At 59.1% G+C, this 18,171-nt stretch overlaps 2 protein-coding genes across 5 annotated transcripts; one reads left to right on the top strand and one right to left on the bottom strand.

Annotated features, from left to right (window-relative positions):
- Window positions 1-4,138: 4,138 nt before the first annotated feature.
- Window positions 4,139-17,420, top strand: DENND6B (DENN domain containing 6B). The gene is made up of 20 exons (XM_029205839.1): window positions 4,139-4,371; window positions 9,433-9,471; window positions 9,543-9,585; window positions 10,194-10,306; window positions 10,746-10,826; window positions 11,400-11,505; window positions 11,627-11,706; window positions 11,795-11,857; window positions 12,124-12,179; window positions 12,697-12,819; window positions 12,902-12,997; window positions 13,110-13,204; window positions 13,318-13,383; window positions 13,517-13,581; window positions 13,682-13,771; window positions 13,865-13,918; window positions 14,263-14,372; window positions 14,478-14,580; window positions 14,723-14,797; window positions 14,879-17,420. The coding sequence occupies exons 1-20, from the start codon at window positions 4,210-4,212 to the stop codon at window positions 14,999-15,001; spliced, it is 1,743 nt and encodes a 580-aa protein (XP_029061672.1). The 5' UTR covers window positions 4,139-4,209; the 3' UTR covers window positions 15,002-17,420.
- On the bottom strand, window positions 6,751-8,815 carry LOC114885669. 4 transcript variants are annotated; one of them, XM_029205834.1, is made up of 4 exons: window positions 8,414-8,815; window positions 7,829-7,916; window positions 7,168-7,272; window positions 6,751-7,071 (listed from the first exon to the last, which is right to left on the bottom strand). In XM_029205834.1, exons 1-4 carry the CDS (start codon window positions 8,788-8,790, stop codon window positions 7,051-7,053), a joined length of 591 nt encoding a protein of 196 aa, XP_029061667.1. In that variant the 5' UTR covers window positions 8,791-8,815; the 3' UTR covers window positions 6,751-7,050. The 4 variants fall into 4 exon arrangements, with proteins under 4 accessions (XP_029061667.1, XP_029061666.1, XP_029061665.1 ...); XM_029205833.1 differs by having other exon boundaries at window positions 8,419-8,815; XM_029205832.1 differs by having other exon boundaries at window positions 6,751-7,272.
- Window positions 17,421-18,171: the final 751 nt, after the last annotated feature.

Raw genomic sequence — 18,171 nt, 5'->3', positions numbered from 1 at the left:
CAGTGGTTAAGAATCCGCCTGCCAATGCAGGGGACACGGACTCGAGCCCTGGTCCGAGAAGAACCCACGTGCCGCGGAGCGACTAAGCCCGTGCGCCATAACTACTGAGGCTGTGCTCTAGAGCCCGCGAGCCACAGCTACTGAAACCTGCACGCCGAGAGCCCGTGCTCCACAACAAGAGAAGCCACTGCAATGAGAAGCCCGCGCACCGCAACGAAGAGTAGCCCCCGCTCGCTGCAATTAGAGAAAAGCCCACACGCAGCAACAAAGACTCAACTCATCCAAAAATAAATAAATAAATAAATTTAGTTTTAAAAAATTACTTAAAATAAAGACTCAGTATTGCCAAGATGGCAATTCTCCCCAAACCTGATCAATAGATTCAGTGCATTATCGGTGAATTTTTCAGCAGTTGGTCGTTTTTTTTTAATAGAAACTGACAAGCTAACACTAAAATTTACACAGAAATGCAAAGGATGGAGGTAGCCAAAACAGTTTTGAAAATTAGAGGACTCACGCTTCTTGAATTCAAAATGTACTATAAAGCTAGAATAATCAAGACAGAGTAGAATTGGCATAAGGATAGGCATATATATCAATAGAACAGAGTAGCAAAAAAAAAAAAACCCTCAAAAATATGATCAATTGATTTTTTTTATAAAGGTGCTAAGTCAATTCAATAGGAAAGCAATATCTTTTTTTTTTTGACCACACTGCACGGCTTGTGGATTCTCATTTCCCTGACCAGGGATTGAACCTGGGCTGCAGCAGTGAAAGCCCAGAATCCTAACCACTAGGCCACCAGGGAACTCCCAAGCAATATCTTTTTTTTTTTTTTAAAGAGACAGTCTTTGACTTATGATGATTTTTAAAAAATTATTTATTTATTTGTTTATGTGGTTGCAGTGGGTCTTAGTTGTGGCAGGCGGGCTCCTTAGTTGTGGCACGTGAACTCTTAGTTGTGGCATGCATGTGGGATCTAGTTCCCTGACTGGGGATCGAACCAGGCCCCCCTGCATTGGGAGCATGGAATCTGAACCACTGCACCATCAGGGAAGTCCCCCAAGCAATATCTTTTTAAAAAATGATATTGGAAAAATTGGTTATCCACATTCCAAAAAAAAAAAAAAGTTAAACCGTTACTTCACACCATACACCAAAATTAGTTCAAAATGGATCACAGCCCTAAATCTGAGAGGTGAAATACTTCTAGAAGAAACATAGGAGAAATTATTTGGGTTAGGAAAAGATTCTATAGATATGAGACCATAAACATACTACCAAAAAGAAAAACATTCATAACTTAGACTTCATCAAAATAAAAAACCTTTGCTCTTCAAAAGATGCCATTAAGAAAAATAGAAGACAAGCCACAAACCAGGAAAAAATTTTAAATCGTATGTCTGATAAAGGACTTGATTCTAGAATATATATTTTTTAAAAATCTTACAACTCATAAGACAAATGACCCAATTTAAAAAGAGGCAAAAGATTTAAATAAACATTTCACCAAAGAAGGTAATACAAATGACTTACGGGCACACGAAAAGATGCTCAAGGGACTTCCCTGGTGGTCCAGTGGTTAACACTCTGCGTTCCCAATGCCGGGGGCCTGGGTTCGACCCCTGGTCAGCGAACTAGATCCCACAGGCATGCCGCAACTAAGAGTTCGCATGCCGCAACTAAGAGCCCGCATGCCACAACTAAGAGCCCACATGCCACAACAAAGATCCTGCGTACTGCAACTAAGACCTGGTGCAGCCAAATAATTAATATTAAAAAAAAAAGATGCTCAACATCAGTCATCATTAGGGAAATTCTAAACTAACCCACATGTCACTGCACAACCCCTTGGATGGCTACAATTAAAAAGGCTGACAACCTCAAATGCTGGTAAGGATGTGGAAAAACTGGAACCTTCATACATTGCTGGTAGTAACGTCAAATTGTAAAGCCACTTTGGAAAATAGTTTGACAGTTTCTTATAAAGTTAAACATAAACTGAACATACAGCCCAATACTTTCACTCCTAGGTATTTACCCAAGAGAAGTTAAAACAGGTGTCCACAAAAAGACTTGTACAGGAATGCACATAGCAGCATTATTACAGGCAAAAACTGGAAACGTTCCAAACATCAATTGGTGTGTTGACTCTAATAACATAATAGCCAGTTGTTTCACCAGCAAAAGCAAGTTTATTCAGGAATAGCAGAGGAACTGTAATTCATGATGTGGAAACTATGGCAGACTACAAGTAAATCCAAAAAACAGGAAAAGGGAGTTTGCTTTTATAGGTAAAAGGGGTCAGTTGGGAGGTACTGTGTTAACCAGAGGCCGCTGGAGGAGCCTGGAGGCTTCCCATTGTTTGGGCTGTGACAGTCTCTGATTGGCTGGGATGTCCTTGGGCTGGAGGGATTTCTTCCTCCTGTTGGAGAGAGAGTAGAGGCACCTGTCTTCCTGTTTCTGGTAATTGCGGATGCACGGTGGGCATGACAGAACACCCTAACGACCTGTCCTGGCTCCATCTTCAACTGAGGTTTCTTTAAATAATTCCACTGTGAAAGGTTAAAGAAAATGTCACGTATCCAGACAATGAACTACTATTCATATAAAGGAACAAACTACTGATATATACAACATGGATAAACTTCAAAAATATTATGCTAAGTGCAAGAAACCAGACAGAATAGGCTGCATATTGTATGTATTAGCACAATTACCACAAACTTAGTGGCTTAAAACAATGCACACTTATTATTTTACAGTTCTGGAAGTCAGAAATCTGAAATGAGTCTTACGGGGCTTAAATCAAGGTGTCAGCAGAACTGCATTCCTTCTGGAGGCTCTAGGGGAGAATCGTTTCCTTGCCTGTTCTAGCTTCTGGAGGCTGCCTGCATTCCTTGGTTCATGGTCCCTTCCTCCATCTTCAAAGCCAGCAGTGTGGCAACTACCAGTTTCTCTATCTTATTCCCTTATCGCATTGCCTTCTCTGACTCATTTTGGCCTGTGGACTGTAGGCAGAAGTGCTGTAGATATCAGTTGTCGGCCAACGCAATTAATAGCTAGCAGGCCTCCATTAAACCCTTTTCCACTACCAATGACCTAGGAGGCCATGTGTTCCAGAGGTAAGTCAAGGAGAGCCACCTGACTCTCCCACCAGTCCATGCACAGTGAAAAACCTGCTTAAGACTTGAGGGTTGTTACTCCAACCTAGCCTAGCCTAGCCTAACTTTGGAGTGGGGAGCTTTAGTTTAAAAAAAAAAAAGTAAAATATATATAGCGTGTCAGTTAAGTTATTGTCTCAGCTCCAAAGTCGCCCTTCCATGATCGGCTGTGTGATGCTGGGGGGTGGGGGTGGGGGCACTCTGCGGCCACATTTCGAGGAGCAAGGGCTGGTGCCTGGCTCTGCCAAGAGGAATGCTGGAGGCAGATGCGACGTCAAAGAGGGAGGGGCGCTTGCCCCCCCCCCCCAGCCACACTTCGCCGCCGCAGCAGAAAATAAAACAGCACAGGTGGCTCGAATTATGTGTGTTATACGCTGTGTCTGGTTTCGACAGACAGGTCTGGGACAGTGTGCAAGGCAGCCCAAGAGGGGGCCCGGAAATATCTGGAAGAGCGCTGGACGCAAGAGGCGAGGAGGGGACTGGCGCGGGCGGGTCTGCACGCACTGACGACCAGTCATTGGAAACAAAGATGCCCCAGTGGTCAGACACGAACCCCGGACGTGACAGCTCTCTGCAGGACCCCATACCCGGAGGCGACCCAAAGGAGAAAACTCGAGGGACTCCCAGAATCGCTGGAATCTGTGTGTGATAGTTGGTAGAATGGGAGCTCGTAACGACGAAATCCGGTTAGGAAAGCTGGCCGGGTAAGATACCCGCCAGTCTCTACTTCGCCTGTCCTCACGGTGTCCCCGGGAACCGCGACCCCGCCTTAACCCGTCTTCCCCCGGGCTCACACGCCCCGCTGGAAGTCCCTCCTCCAGGCTTGGGGCCGCTCTGGCCCGCGCGGTCCCTTCTCTTTGGTGGGTTCCGCGCCGCTCCACCGCACGGCGGTCCTCCGGCCGCCAGGGGCGTGCGGGGCCGAGTCCGAGCCATTCTGGTCTGAGACGGCCGCTCGACTGCTCCGCGGAGCCGTCCGGGCGCGCCCAGGCCACCGCCTCCAGTCCGTTCCCCCGGCAACGCGCGGCCGGTCTCAGTAGCAGGGCCCATGGACCAGGGGTCGGGCGCCGGGCCCCACCGGGCTCGCGGCCGCCTCGGCGCGCCGTCCTACGGAGCGCGGGCTCCGGGGGCACCCTGGGCACGCTTCTCGGCCTGGCTGGAGTGCGTGTGTGTGGTCACCTTCGACCTGGAGCTGGGCCAGGCGCTGGAGGTGAGGGGGGCAGCGGGCCGGGGGGAGGCCGGGGAGGGCGGGTCCTGCTCTGTCGCCGCCGGCTAGTGTGGCTCAGGCATCGCCGAGGGGCGGCGGGAATCCCTCCGCAGGTGAGGTACCCTCGGGCAGACAGACCCCCCAGGTGTTCTCTTCCTCCTCAGAAACCCTGCACCTGTCACTTCCTGAAAGGTGCGCTCCCAAGCAGAAGAAAAAAAGTTAAGTTGCCAAGACCGCCCTTTGGGGTGGAGGAGCGAAGAGCCCTGCACTTCGGATACCCAAAGTGGTACTCTTGATTTTTCTCCCAGTAAAAAGCTGTCTCCTCTCCCTTCCTCTCCCCCGCCTTTCCCACACTATGATACCTTCTCCCCTCATTTACTCCAGCCAAAATCCCAGGGGTCACCCTTGACTCCTCCCCTCCTTCCACCCCACATCCCATCCGGGAACAAGGCTGACAGCTCCACCTACAGCAGGGCTGTCAGGTTCATTACCACTGCTACTGTACCCCCAAGTCCAATATTTGTGGCTCTCTTGCTTAAATCTTTGGAAACCTCCTTGTTCACTTAGAGTCTGATCCAGACCCTTTGCGGGTCACAACCAGACCCAAGAGCCATCTTTCTGTTCACAGACTCTGCCCCCAGGCCCCCCCCCCAGCCTGGGGTGTCCCCACTACCTGCAAGGCTCTTCCCTACCCCCATCCGTGTGGGTGTAGATGAAAACATGACAGACTCAGGGATGAAGGCCTTCTGTAGTAATGCAGGCCTGGGGGGACGGTCTTCTCCAGGCCCTGAAGGCCATGACATAGACCATGGAGCTGACCAGGGCAGGGGAGGCTGTGAGGTACGCTTCAGCACGCTGTCAGAAGGAACTTTCTGAGAACCCAGGAGGTGGCGCATCCGTGACTGCAGTTGGCTGAGATGAGGCTGATCAGCCATCGTTGGAAAGCCAGCGTCAGGGGGAGAGGGTGTTTTCCAAGGCCTTGCTGAACTCCACGAGGCTGTGGGAAGCCCAAGTCGTAACAAACAGCAAAGGCTGACACTGCCCAGCTCGCTGTGGAGACCCCATTCCACCGCACCTGTCCCCACGCGGTGCACCAGATTAGCTTGATGCAGGGACCTGAGCACAGAGAGGTGAGGTGATTTGCCTGACGTCACAGAGCCCACATTCCTGCTGGTGCCCAAATTGTTCCCAGTAAAATCACAAGAGAGTCTACTGTTTACTTAAGGCATTCTCATGTATAATTTTCTAGGACTTAACCATTCAGGCAAGAACTGTTAAAGGCTCCATGTGCTTGGGCTTCTGAGCTTTGCTGAGGCTGTATAGCTCAGGGAGGGAGTGTTGGGATGACCCACGGCCCCTCCTAATCATCAAGTCTGTGCAGGAGTCAGGCAGTGCAACCACACAACGCTCATCAGGTTTGCATCTTATCTTTCTTCCTCTCCCCTGGAAATCACGAGGAAGATCAGCGGTCATTTCAGCTGCGTCCACGATCACTCATGGAGCATCTGCCCTGCGCTCGCTTATTCCGGGCTTGGCCTGGCCGAGCACCACAGAGGCTCTGGCTGGCACTGTGCTTGGCACTGGGACACGATGGAAGACCCAGGGACTGCCTTCCAGGAGCTCATGGATCACGGAGACTCCGTGGACAGACGCAGCTCAGAGAAAGGAATGGGGGTTTGGCCATATCTTGGAGGATGAGAAGGAGGCAGCCGGGCAGGGGAGAGGGGGCTGTTTCAGGTAACCCCTCCCCCAAAAAAGCCAGCGAAAGCAAAGGCAAGGAGCCAACCATTCACTCATTCAATAAATCAAGTATTGGGCAACTGCCACCAGCCAGGCCCCACAGTACTGGTGCTGGACACATGGACACAGAGCTGAATGCGATGACAGGGCCCTGCCCACCAGGAGTTCACGTTCTGTGCTAGAGACGCAGAGAGTAAGGGGTTCAGGACCCCCTAGAGCGCATAGGGTATGTTGAGGGGGTCCCACCCACGTGGGTGCACTGGAGCCTGCAGGCGAGGCAGGGATCAGACATGAGGGGAGAGGGGGCAAGGCTGTGCACATCAGCTGAGCAAAGGGCCTGGCTCTGCTGCCTCAGCCCTTGGAAACTCTCCTCTTGGTATCCCCGCTGACCCAAGAAGCCCATGCAGTGAACCGCGGCCCGGGGCCCAGAGGGTCCCTCCTCCCCCAGGTGTCCACATCCTCCCAGCTGCAGCTCCTGCACTGCCCAGTCTCAGGACCCTTTTAGCCTTCAAAAGTACTGAGGGCCCCAAGGGGCTTTTTATGTGCGTCGCATCTATCGAGGTTTCCTATACTAGAAGTTAAAACAGAAAAATTAAAAATGCTTATTAATCCATTTTAAAAAACAACGGATACCATGTGTAAACGAGAGAAGCCACCGCAATGAGAAGCCTGTGCACTGCAACGAAGAGTAGCCCCCGCTTGCCGCAACTAGAGAGAGCCCACGCACAGCAACAAAGACCCAACGCAGCCAAAAATAAATAAATAAATATTTATTTACTTACTTTAAAAATATATCTATTTCCACAAAAACAACCATTTTCAGAAACAAATTCAGTGAGGAGAATGGCATTATTTGACACTTTTACGTCCCTTTTTAAAGGCCAAATAGAAGGCAGCTGTATCTTCACGTCAGCTTCAGTCAGTTCCCCTTGATGGCCTGTGTCACAGCCTCTGGAAGCCACACTGCACACAGTGAGAAGAGAGTGAAAAAGGCAGCTTCGGCCTCTGGGAGCCTAGGGCACCCACACCACCCTTCAGGAAGCACTTTCCTAGACGTACCTTCTCCAGCAAGGCGAGGCTCGCTGCATCTGTCTTCCTCAGGGGCGACTGGGTTACAGGAGCTGCAGCCCCTGCAGACTGGCTCCCGTGGAAAGGACAAGACCCCTGTGGTTCCAGGGGACAGGGTTCATCGTGCGGCAGACCCTCGCCCTCTGCCCCTCTCTGAGGGTCCGCTCCATTCCTCTCCTCAGTCGGGCAGGGCCGTCCCTCCATCTCTGCTCCCAGCTTGTGAACAGTGAACTTGGAGCCCTGGGCATGGCTGTGGAGCCTGCTCAGATGCTACAAAACTCGTGTGACTGCAGACCAGATTCAGACCCCTGACCTCAGCTCCAGACCAGATTCAGACCCCTGACCTCAGCTCCAGACCAGATTCAGACCCCTAACCTCAGCTCCAGACCAGATTCAGACCCCTGACCTCAGCTCCGAGGGCCCATCGTGGCCCTGCCAGCTGCCAGGCACCCGCCTTTCCTCTGCCCTTCCCAACAAGGACACGCAGGGGCCCGAGTGGTCCTGCGGCCCCTCCTCTCTTGGAGCCATCTCAAAGTACCTCTGTGGGTCCGCCCCACAGACAAATACTGTTTGGCTGGCTCCCCTCCGTCCTCTTGGCCCTTCCTTCTTGGTGCCTCCTTAGCTGACATCTTGAGATTTCCACATGCCCCACCTGTTCCATTATTCTTTGGAGACATGTTTTCACGCACTCCACAAATACAGGCACACCTTGGAGATGTTGCAGGTTCGGTTCCAGAGCACTGCAGAAAAGCAAGTCACACAGATTTGCTGGTTTCCCAGCGCATATAAAAGTTATGGTTACGCTAGACTGGAGTCTATTAAGTATGCAAGAAACACCATTATATCTTAAAAAACAATGTAGATACCTTGTAACAAATATAAAAATGAAAAAGTTTTGAGATGTTGTGAAAATTACGAGAATATGATGCAGAGATACAAAGTGAGCAAGTGTTGCTGGAAAAATGGCACCTGTAGGGTTGCTACAAACCTTTATTTTGTAAACAATGCAACATCCGTGAAGCACAATAAAGCAAATGTGATAAACGAGGTGTGACTGTACAGTATCTGGTGAGGGTCTACTCCCTGCCAGGGGCTGGGAAGTACCTGGGACACGGTCCCTGTCCTTAGGACACTTGGTGGCAGCGTAGGAGACAGAATAGGCCCAGAGCAGCAAGCCCAGAGCAAACAAAGACAGAAGCTACATTATTACAACAGTGCAAGTCCCAGGGCACAGTACCTTACCATCTGGGGGTTCAGGGCACACCCCAGAGGAAGCCTCACGTCAGCCAAAACCCAAGTCCTCCTCCGCATGGGAGTTTGGCCGACAGAGTAAGGAGGGGGCCACGCATGCAGGCCCTCAGCTCCCGGCTCCCGGCATAGCCGCTTCCTGGGAGAGCCGTCCTGCTGCACCTGAGCAGTGATGCCCAAGGCGCACCAGGTCCCCAGGAGACACTTGGGGGCCTGCAGGGAGTGAGGGCTCTGGAGGTTCCCTGCCTTTTTCGTTTCCTGCAAAGAAATCCATTCTGGCCATTTGCCTGTGTACAGGGCTACTGGCTCCCTTAGAGTGTGGCCTGTCTCCCAGGTAGAGCCTGTCCAGCTGGTCACGCTCACCATACACTCCAGGGGCCTGGGTGCTCCAGGGGTCACACTCCAAGCGGGGAGCAGGCCAGAAGCTCCCGGACCCCTGACTAGCAGGGGTTGGAGTGAAGATGCTCAGAGGCAGGGGTGCCAGTGTCAGGCAACATCTGAGTTAAGACGGGATGGGGAGGCTGGCCAGGCCGTCTGGGAGAGGAGGCCCAGAGGAGCCGCAGAGCCTAAGACCCTCTGGCTGGGTGGGGTTGGGTCCGGAGCGCTGAGAGGGTACAGGAGGTGGGGGCCAGGAGGCAGGGCCCTGCATCTGCTCTAGGCGAGAGAGGAGGCTATGGGGACAGACTGTCGGGACATGGGGCAGGGAGGCCCAGTCTGGGCGAGTGACCTTGAGGGCGAGGGGTGTGGGAAGGGAGTCCAGGAGCTCACCCAGTTGTGCGCTGGCCGAGAAAAGGGACGGATGGGGGCCAGGAGTGGCCTCGGGCCGAGAGGGGCCTGGGGAGGCAGGGCAGGGCGCTGGAGCCCTGAAGAGAGGAGGAGGGGTCAGCAGGGAGCCAGAGGTGGGGGAGAGCCAGAGGGTCTGACAGCGCTGGGGTCGGGGGGACACACCTGCAGCCCAGCACCAAGCCTGCCAAGCCCATGTCACCGAGTACTCTGTGTCCCCCGCAGCTGGTGTACCCCAGCGACTTCCGGCTCACGGACAAGGAGGTGGGTCCCAGCGCGCTCAGGAGCAGACCTCACCTGGGGAGCAGGCCCTCACTGGCTTTCCTGTGTTTCAGAAAAGCAGCATTTGCTACCTGTCCTTTCCCGACTCCCACTCAGGTAGGCCACCCCGCCTCGCCCCGGTCTGGGTGTCTCTCTGGGGTCGTGGGGAGAAGAAGAAGGAGGGAGATGAGGCTGCCCAAGAGCCCCTGCGGCCAGGCCTGCACAGCCTGTAAGCACCGGTCCCCCTTCCCGCTCCAGGGAGACAGCCAGAGCCCCACGCCGCGGCAGCCGGTTTCCCCGGTTCCCGCGGAAAGAGGTGTCTCTAGGCAGTGGGGTCTGGTCTCCTTCACCCCAGCAGAGGGGTCACCAGGAGCTGGGTCCTGGCCTCGGCTCCTCTCCAGGGCTCAGGTGTCCGGGTCGGCCTGGTTTTCCGCCCCGGGCAGGCTATGCCGGGCCACACAAGCCCCCGGCCTGTGCTTGCCCACAGTGCACGCGCTGTGGAGCTGTGGCTGTGCTTCTCTGTGTGCTGAGTTTAAACCCTTAGGTGCAGGAATCTAGACACGGGGACCTCTGTCGGGAGACACAGAGCCGGAGGGCTGGGCTTTTCTGAGGCATTTGCAGCCCGGCAGGGGCTTCGCCCCCTCCCTGGCCCCCCGCCCCACATGCTGGCAGGAGAGGCTCCAGCCCAGCCCGGACACAGCGTGAGGGGACCACCTCTTCCCCAGGCTGCCTCGGGGATACTCAGTTCTGCTTCCGCATTCGTCAGTGTGGAGGGCAGAGGCGCCCCTGGCACACGGATGACAGGCACTGTGACAGTGGGGCCCCCGTGTCTCTGCAGGTGAGCCGGGCTGCCTCTCCAGCGCTCCTCCCCTGCCCCTGCAGGCCAGGGTCAGGCGGGTGTGAGCAGCCCTTCAAGACGCCTGGCCAGCCCCAGCCAGCAGGGTCTCCAACTGCCGCAGGCCAGGCCCGGCACCCCAGCCTCGACTGGGGGTGGGCCAGCGCTTCTGAGGACTTGCCAGGGTCCCTGGGGCTTTTCCTGTGCTCCACGTGTGCGCCAGGGCGTGGCTCGGTGTGCAGAGGCCGGTGCTCTTGGGCCCCTGAACCGCTCACCACTGTGTCTGCGGAGATGTCCCTGGAGAGCGGTTGCCTGCCTTCCGGGCCGTGACTCCCAGGCAGACCCCGGTCTGGGGAGAGCACGCAGCAGCCTGCGTGGGGGTCCGAGGGGGCGGGTGGGAGGTGAGCAGTGGGCGTGGCCTGGCCGATACCCCTCCTTCCAGAGGGAGCCCGCACACTACTTTGGCTACGTGTACTTCAGGCAGGTGAAGGACAGCTCTGTGAAGAGGGGCTACTTCCAGAAGGTGAGCAGCTGGTTGCTCTGGGGTGGCCCCGCTGAGAGTTGGGGGCCAGCAGCCATTGGGAGAGGCTGATGGTCTGGGGGGTGGGGGTCCTGAGCCTCCAGGAGCACCCACCCCTCCGCAGCCCTAGCCACTTGGCCCTGGGGGGGGGCCACCGTGCCACTTGGGGGCGGGGGCGGCCTCTGGAGAACAGGCTCCGCTGCCCCTCCCTCGCCCAGCCCCGGCTCTAGCCCAGGCCTACCTGCTCCTCGCTGAGGGAGGAGGGGCGCCCTCGTCACACTTTCAAGATTAGGACGACTTCAGTCTTGAGTTCAGACACCAAAAGCAAAGGCTGCTTGAGCCCCAGGGAGACCATGCCACGATCCTGGCCACGTGCATTTCCCTCTGAAGGCCTGGGGTCCAGCCCTGCCCTGCTGCACCTGGGGTTTTCTAATAGCCTGGAGTCCCACGTCAGGCCATTCCTGGGAAGTCGGTGGGACACCCTGCCCTGGGCGACCCTGGATGAGCCGGGCCTCAGGGGTCCCTGCAGGGTCCCAAGGGGCTGGGGCAACATCTCACCGGCCCTGGGCCCTGCAGTCTCTGGTGCTGGTGTCCCGCCTGCCCTTCGTCCGGCTGTTCCAGGCGCTGCTGAGCCTGGTCGCCCCCGAGTACTTCGACAAGCTGGCGCCCTGCCTGGAAGCGGGTGAGTGGCCGGCAGGCGCTACCAGAGCTGCCTCGTCGTCATCCCAGCTGTAGCTCCTGGTGGCTCCGGCGGGCAGCTTCCTCCAGGACAGGCTTCTGACGCGGGCCACCTGTGTTCACAGTCTGCAATGAGATTGACCAGTGGCCGGCCCCTGTGCCGGGGCAGACCTTGAACCTGCCTGTCATGGGAGTCGTCCTCCAGGTGAGGGCTGGCTGGCTGGGGTGGGATGGCCCCAGTGCATGTCGACACGCCTCCCGGCCCCATTGGCAGCTGCTTCCTTCATCCATAGGTGCACATCCCATCCAGCGCAGACAAGCCTGAATCCGGTCCTCCAAAGCAGTGCAGCCACAAGGTGGGCGCCCTGCTCCCAGGCTGACGGCCCCATACCAGCCTCAACCCTCAACCCTCCCACCTGCCTGGGCCTCCCCACCTCACCTGCTGGGGGGTGGCCAGACCCCAGACACAGAGGCCTCCGTATCCGTGCAGGGCTGTGGGGCGCCGGGAGGCACGTGGGTAGGGACTGCGGCCCCCGGGACTCTCCCGGGATGACCTGTGCTGCTCGGGGCTTGTGAGGCGCCATCCTCCCCCTGGCCTGACCCCACCCCCCCTTCCTCTCAGAACCTGCCGCCAGCCCCGGTCGTCCTCACCAGTGTCCATGAGCTGGACCTGTTCAGGTGAGCCTGGCAGGCCACCACCTGCTGCCCCGGTAGGTGATGAGTGATCCCACGGGGCTCAGCCCATCGGGGTGGGGGCACTGGGGGACATCAGGAGTTAACCCCCCGCCCATTCTGAGAGGGAGAGTCCGCAGAAGAGGAGCCCGGTGCCCCGATGTCTGCCCCCAGAGGAAGTGAGCACCGTGGGCAGGAAGTCAGGTCCTGGCAGGCAGGTGCAGGGAAGGGAGCAGCTGTGGTGGGAGATGCTGCCAGAGGGGCCCTCTCTGGGGGGCCAGCAGAGGACCCCACCTTTGGAGACCCTCTGGCCCTGTGCTGGGCCCAGCGGGAGCCAGGGCTGTCGGTTTCAGGCATGGCGGGGGCGCGAGGCCAGGCATCTTCACAAGGCCTCACGGCCGCCTTCCTCTGGAGTGAGGCCCAGCCTTCACCCAGACAGGGCCTGCCTGGGCCTGGGTCGGGGCAGGTGGGCAAGGGCTGGGGAGCCTCCCACCCGGCCTCCCCAACGCCCCCGCCGGCCCAGGTGCTTCCGGCCCGTGCTGGCCCACGTGCAGCTGCTGTGGGAGCTCATGCTTCTTGGGGAGCCCCTGCTGGTCCTGGCGCCCTCGCCCGCAGTGTCCTCGGAGATGGTGCTGGCCTTGACCAGGTGGGTCGGGCGGCAACGCGAGGGGCCGGGGGCCCCGGACCAGCCCAGCGAACTGACTGTCCCTGCGGCTCCCTCCCCACAGCTGCCTGCAGCCCCTCAAGTTCTGCTGCGACTACCGCCCCTACTTCACCGTCCACGATAGCGAGTTCAAGGAGTTCACAACACGCACGCAGGCCCCGTAAGTGCCGCCCTGCCCGCCCTGCGCCCTGCGCCCTCCGCCTGCGTCTGCCTCTCCTCCCTCCCTCCCTCTCTCTCTCTCTCTCTCTCTCTCTCTCTCTCTCTCTCTCTAGACCAAGCGTGGTCCTGGGAGTCACAAACCCTTTCTTTATCAAAACGCTCCAGCACTGGCCCCACGTCCTCCGCATCGGGGAGCCCAAGATGCCAGGTGAGGTCCCTGGCCTCCACCCAAGGGTCCTGGGAACGCGGGGCCTTGCCGGGTCTGAGCCTGCGGAGGCAGAACCAAGACCCTGAGGCCCGGCCATGGGGCGTGTCTCGTAGGGGACCTTCCCAAGCAGATCAAACTGAAAAAGCCCTCAAGGCTGAAGACCCTGGACACCAAGCCAGGTCTGTGCCCCTCCTCTCCTCCCGGTACCCAGAGACACACCTTGGGGCGGGGTGGGGCGGGCAGATGTGCTGGCACAGCTGAAGGGGGTGCCCCGCCCCCGAGGAGAGCGCGCTGCCATTCTGCCCTCCCCAGGCCTCTACACTGCGTACACGACCTACCTCCACCGAGACAAGGCCCTGCTCAGACGACTGCTTAAGGTACCGCTGGGGGATGCTCCAGGGGCGAGGAAGCTGGGCTCGGTGTGTGAAGGGGGCGCAGCCGGCCTGCTGTGGCTCAGCCCTCGCCCCCGCCCCCCAGGGCCTGCAGAAGAAGCGGCCGTCGGACGTGCAGACTGCAGTGCTGAGGCAGCACCTCCTGGAGCTCACGCAGAGCTTCATCATCCCTCTGGTGAGGCCTGGCCGGCAGGGAGGAGGGCGCCGGGCTGGAGGGGCAGGCAGCAGGCTGTGGCCCAGACTCAGACTCACTCCCCTTCCCCCCCAGGAGCACTACATGGCCAGCCTCATGCCCCTGCAGAAGAGCATCACGCCCTGGAAGGTGTGGTCCAGGGAGGGGCTGGGAGGATGGGCCCTATGCCGATCCTTTGTGGGGGGGTGTCTCGTGGGTGTGCAGGAGCCCCTGGGGCCAGCCCATCCCCACACCCACAGGTGGCCCTCACAGGGAAGAGAAATGCGGGCCACACGGATGGGGGAGGGGCTCGGGCCCTCTTCTCTGGGAAGGGTCACCCTGGGATCTGTCCCTGCAGGGTGGGGGCTGGGGGACACACAAGGGGTCCGCCTGCCAAGTGCCCTGGGGAAGGTCCTGACCAGCCAAGGTGCGGGGCCTGCGAGGCTGTGCCCCCCCCCACCCCAGCACCCAGGCTCACCCAGCCCCTGTCTCAGACCCCTCCCCAGATCCACCCCTTCCGCCAGGACGACTTCCTGCGTAGCCTGGAGCGCTCAGGGCCCCAGCTCACCTGCCTCCTCAAGGGCGACTGGCTGGGCCTCTACAGGTGGGTGGACAGTAGGTAGGGTCCTGGGGCCCCTGCTGCTGGTGGCCATGCCCATCCCTCAACACACAGCGTCAGCCCACACCTGCTGCCCCTTGCCCCCCACAGGCGGTTTTTCAAGTCCCCCCATTTTGATGGCTGGTACCGACAGCGGCACAAAGAGATGGCCCAGAAGCTGGAGGCCCTGCACCTTGAGGCCATCTGTGAGGCGGTGAGGGGGGTGCTCGGCTGCGGGAGAGCGCAGAGGGGTGCGAGCCCCGCACAGGGGCCGGAGGAGAGTGTAGGGGGGGCGGACACAGGCCCAGAGCTGGGCGAGGGCCTCGGCGATGGAAGGTCCCATCTTGTCCCCGCAGAACCTCGAGATCTGGATGCAGGACAAGTCCGAGGTGGAGATCGTGGATCTGGTCCTGAAACTTCGGGAGAGGCTGGTGAGATGCCTCCCAGCCGTGCCCCGCCTCGGCCAGCCAGATGTGAAGGTCGCCTGCCCCTGACCACCGCTGCCCCTGCAGGTTCGGGCACAGGGCCACCAGCTCCCCGTGAAGGAGGCGACGCTGAAGCGGGCGCGGCTGTACATCGAGACAGTCGTCGGCTCCCTGCCCAAGGACCTGCAGGTCGTCCTGTGCCCTCCCTAGGATGGGGCCCATGGCCCGGGGCCTGGCTGCCCCTCGAGGCCTGGGTCTGGCCGAGATTCCCTCCCCCAAGTCAAGCATGAGCTCCCCCACCCAAGCTTCCGGTTGCCCCTGGCCCCCCACCTGGCACCACCATCATCCCAGCAGACAAGGTGGCATTTGGAACTACAGCTTGGCCCCTGACTGTTGGCGGATCACGTGCTGGCAGAGCCTCCCCTCCCCCTGGGTCCCACCTGCCCTCTCCAGGGTCTTAGGCAGGGGTGGGGGGCAGGCTGTGAGCCCTGCTGATCTGCTCTGGGCCAAGGCCACACACCCCTCCAGGAGCCCATCTGCCCAAGCCCTGCAGGCCCAGGCGTTGCATCTGACGCGTCCTTTAGACCCACCAGGCTGCCCGGCTCAGGACGGAAGGAGGCGGCTGACAGGCAGACCCCTCTCCTCACACAGCCCGCCCCCCGCCTGTCTTGCCTGGGGGCTGAGGGGGGAACCTCGCCTGCGGTCATCACTTGGGAGGGGAGAAGCCGCTTTGCCCGGAGAAGAGCTATGCTCTGTGGTTCGCTGGGATGCCGCCAGGTCCCGCGTGGCTGCCAGGCGGGTCCAGGGCATTGTCTTTGTTCCACTCCAGGGACACCCCACTGGGTACCTTCTCCGTTCACTCTGCCCTGCACTGCTGCTCGTCGGCTGGCAGGCCCTCGAGTCACCCCCGTGTCCATGCAGCCCCACAGGCAGTGAGAGGCTTGGACTCTAGCCTGACCAGGCCCGCGGCCTTGGGGCACCAAGCTCCTCGGCAAGGAGTGAAAGCCCCTCAGAAGGGATCCACGCCCCCATATGACACCTTGGAGCACTGGGCCAAGCAGTCACGTGCTGTCATCGGCACCATCACAGCTCAGCGCACAGTGGCAGCTGGTGGGGAGCAGGGCGGGGTGGGGGGAGGCGCGGACCCAGAGCTGCAGGCCTTTGGGTAAGTCCCACCGAACCCAACCCCAGATGCCTCACCTGAGGCACAAGGCCTCGTAGATGCCCGCGTGGGCCTTGGCGGCAACCTGAGCTGAGTCCTGGCTGAGCGATGTGGTGCGGGAGGCAGGCCGAGCGGGGGGCTTTCCCTTCTCTCCTGATTCCCCACAGTCCGTGTCCTGGGATGGAGCAGTGACGCAGCCACTCCTCCCAAGCGGAGTTCGGTGGAGCTGCCAGATGACAGAGGCGCTGGCCTCAGAGCTGCCAGCGTCGTCTTGTCCGGCCCTGACCACTGCCTAGGACAGCCCGGCGCGTCCGCAGCCTGCAGACAGCTGAGCTCGGCCTGGTGTGCGACCGCAGTCAGAGGACAGAATCGAGGCAGCAGAGGGAGAGACAAGCTGGAGGCCCTCAAGTGAGGAAGGACTTTGTGGCCCCAGTGCCACTTTGGAAAGTCTGCCCTGCTGTCTGGCCGTGAGGGGTGGCCCACGGGCCGTGAGGGATGTGCCCCAACACACTGCACGGTCCCTTCCCTTGGCCTTCTGAGGGTGACTGCAGGTGATGGAGGGCTGCAGGGGAGCGGCTGCAAGGGGGCCTCCGCAAAGCCCTCAGGGACTTTTGCCTCCATCAACCCGTGAAGGCACACCTGATTCCCCTGAATCCTTGCATGCTCCCTCGAGGACTCTGCTTGAGTCCACGCAGCAGCCCCTCACAGCGGCTTGTCCTCAGGAACACTGGTGCAGCGGGATGTCGGGGGAGGGACGCCTGGCAGAGTGGGCAACACTGCCCAGGGTGGAATCCAAAGCTGAAGGGTACAGGTGGGAGGAGGTCCCTCCCCTGGAGTGCCTGGGGCTGTGGGGGGGGGGCCTCCTCCTCACAGCCTGACCCCCCTGCCCAGACAGGGGCCTGAGGGTGCGGGCTGGGGGTGGAGTCCTGCCAACTCCATCGTCTCCCCCATAAGACCCCGGGTTCCCTCTCAGGATCAGGTCAGCTCCGGCTGGGCTGAGCCTCTGTCCCCCCACCAGGCTGGGGACAGGCAGTGAGGAGGGAGGAAGGGGCAGGAAGATCAAAAGAGGCAGACCCACCACCTACTAGAGCCCCGTGGACAGGAGGGCCTGGACGGACAGGAACCAGTGGTCCAAGAGGGCGCTGTGGTCGGCGGCCAGTATGTGAAGCCGCCTGCTTTTGGGGGTTGTATGTGGGCCTGGTGTGGTGGCCGGGATGGGGGTGGGAGGGCAGTGGGCTGATCCAGGGACAGGAAAGACAGTCTTCACCCCCAAGCTTCCTGCACTCTATTTAAAGACTCCGTTTTAGTCTGCGACGGTGGACTTCCCACATCTTTGGTATTAAAATGTCCTTCTGTGACACGATACTTGTCTTTTAACTTCCTTTTCTGATAAAAAGTTGGCATCCCTATCAGAGCCTGGTAACTTTAGGGTCCTCTTGGTGGGGCGTTGGGTGGGCCTTGCTGTGGATGGGTTCAGGGCTAAAGGGGTGAAGGTGTGGCCTGGCTGGTTGGGGGAAGGGGGGTAGCAGAAAGAACTAGTGAGTTGACCCTCTCCGGTGGCTTCATCTGAGCGGGGCGTTCCTGAGCATCGGGGGCAGGTCCCAGGCCCGGGTTGGGTGGGGTGGGCAGGAACGAGTGGGCTATCTGCCGGGAACGGAACGTCTGGGTGGAGGGCAGGTGCCCAAGGAAGGGGGGTCCCAGTGTGGGAGTACAGGTTAGGGCTGGGGAATGGCCCCACACCCTCCCTGGGTCCCCAGCTGCTGCTCAGCACGGCGGGGCTTGTGACTGCAGACCGTCCTGAGGGGAGCAGGACACCCAGGAGAGCTGGCCCCATAGGGGTCCCCAACTCTGCTCAAGTTGTGGTGGGAGTGGCCGGGGGCATCAGGACCAGGGTTGATGGGGGCTGGAGCGGCCAGAAGTGGGGCAAGCTCTAGTCCAGAGCTGGATGCCCCAGGGAGAGGCTCGGTCTCACCACCCACCTCCAAGCACTTCAGCAGGGGTTGACGGGTCCTGGGTGTGGGTGGAGGGAGGTGGAAGGGAGGCGGGGGAAGGAGGGCGCTGGAGGCCAAGGACGGGTTGCGAGGGGACTCAGGGCAGGCGTCCTCTTCCCCTTGGAAGTTGAGGGACAAGGCGCAGCAGCCCCCAACCGCCCAAAGGGTAGGGGTGTGGCCGGCATGTTCCCCAGTCGGAGGGTCGGGGTGCCGGGGACCTCGGTCTT

The sequence above is a fragment of the Monodon monoceros genome, unplaced genomic scaffold (genome assembly GCF_005190385.1).
Source record: "Monodon monoceros isolate NGI ecotype Baffin Bay Population unplaced genomic scaffold, NGI_Narwhal_1 Super_Scaffold_6, whole genome shotgun sequence".
Classification (NCBI taxonomy): Eukaryota; Metazoa; Chordata; class Mammalia; order Artiodactyla; family Monodontidae; genus Monodon; species Monodon monoceros.
Note: the sequence above shows the minus strand (reverse complement) of the source record. Positions and strands in the feature narration are given on the sequence as shown.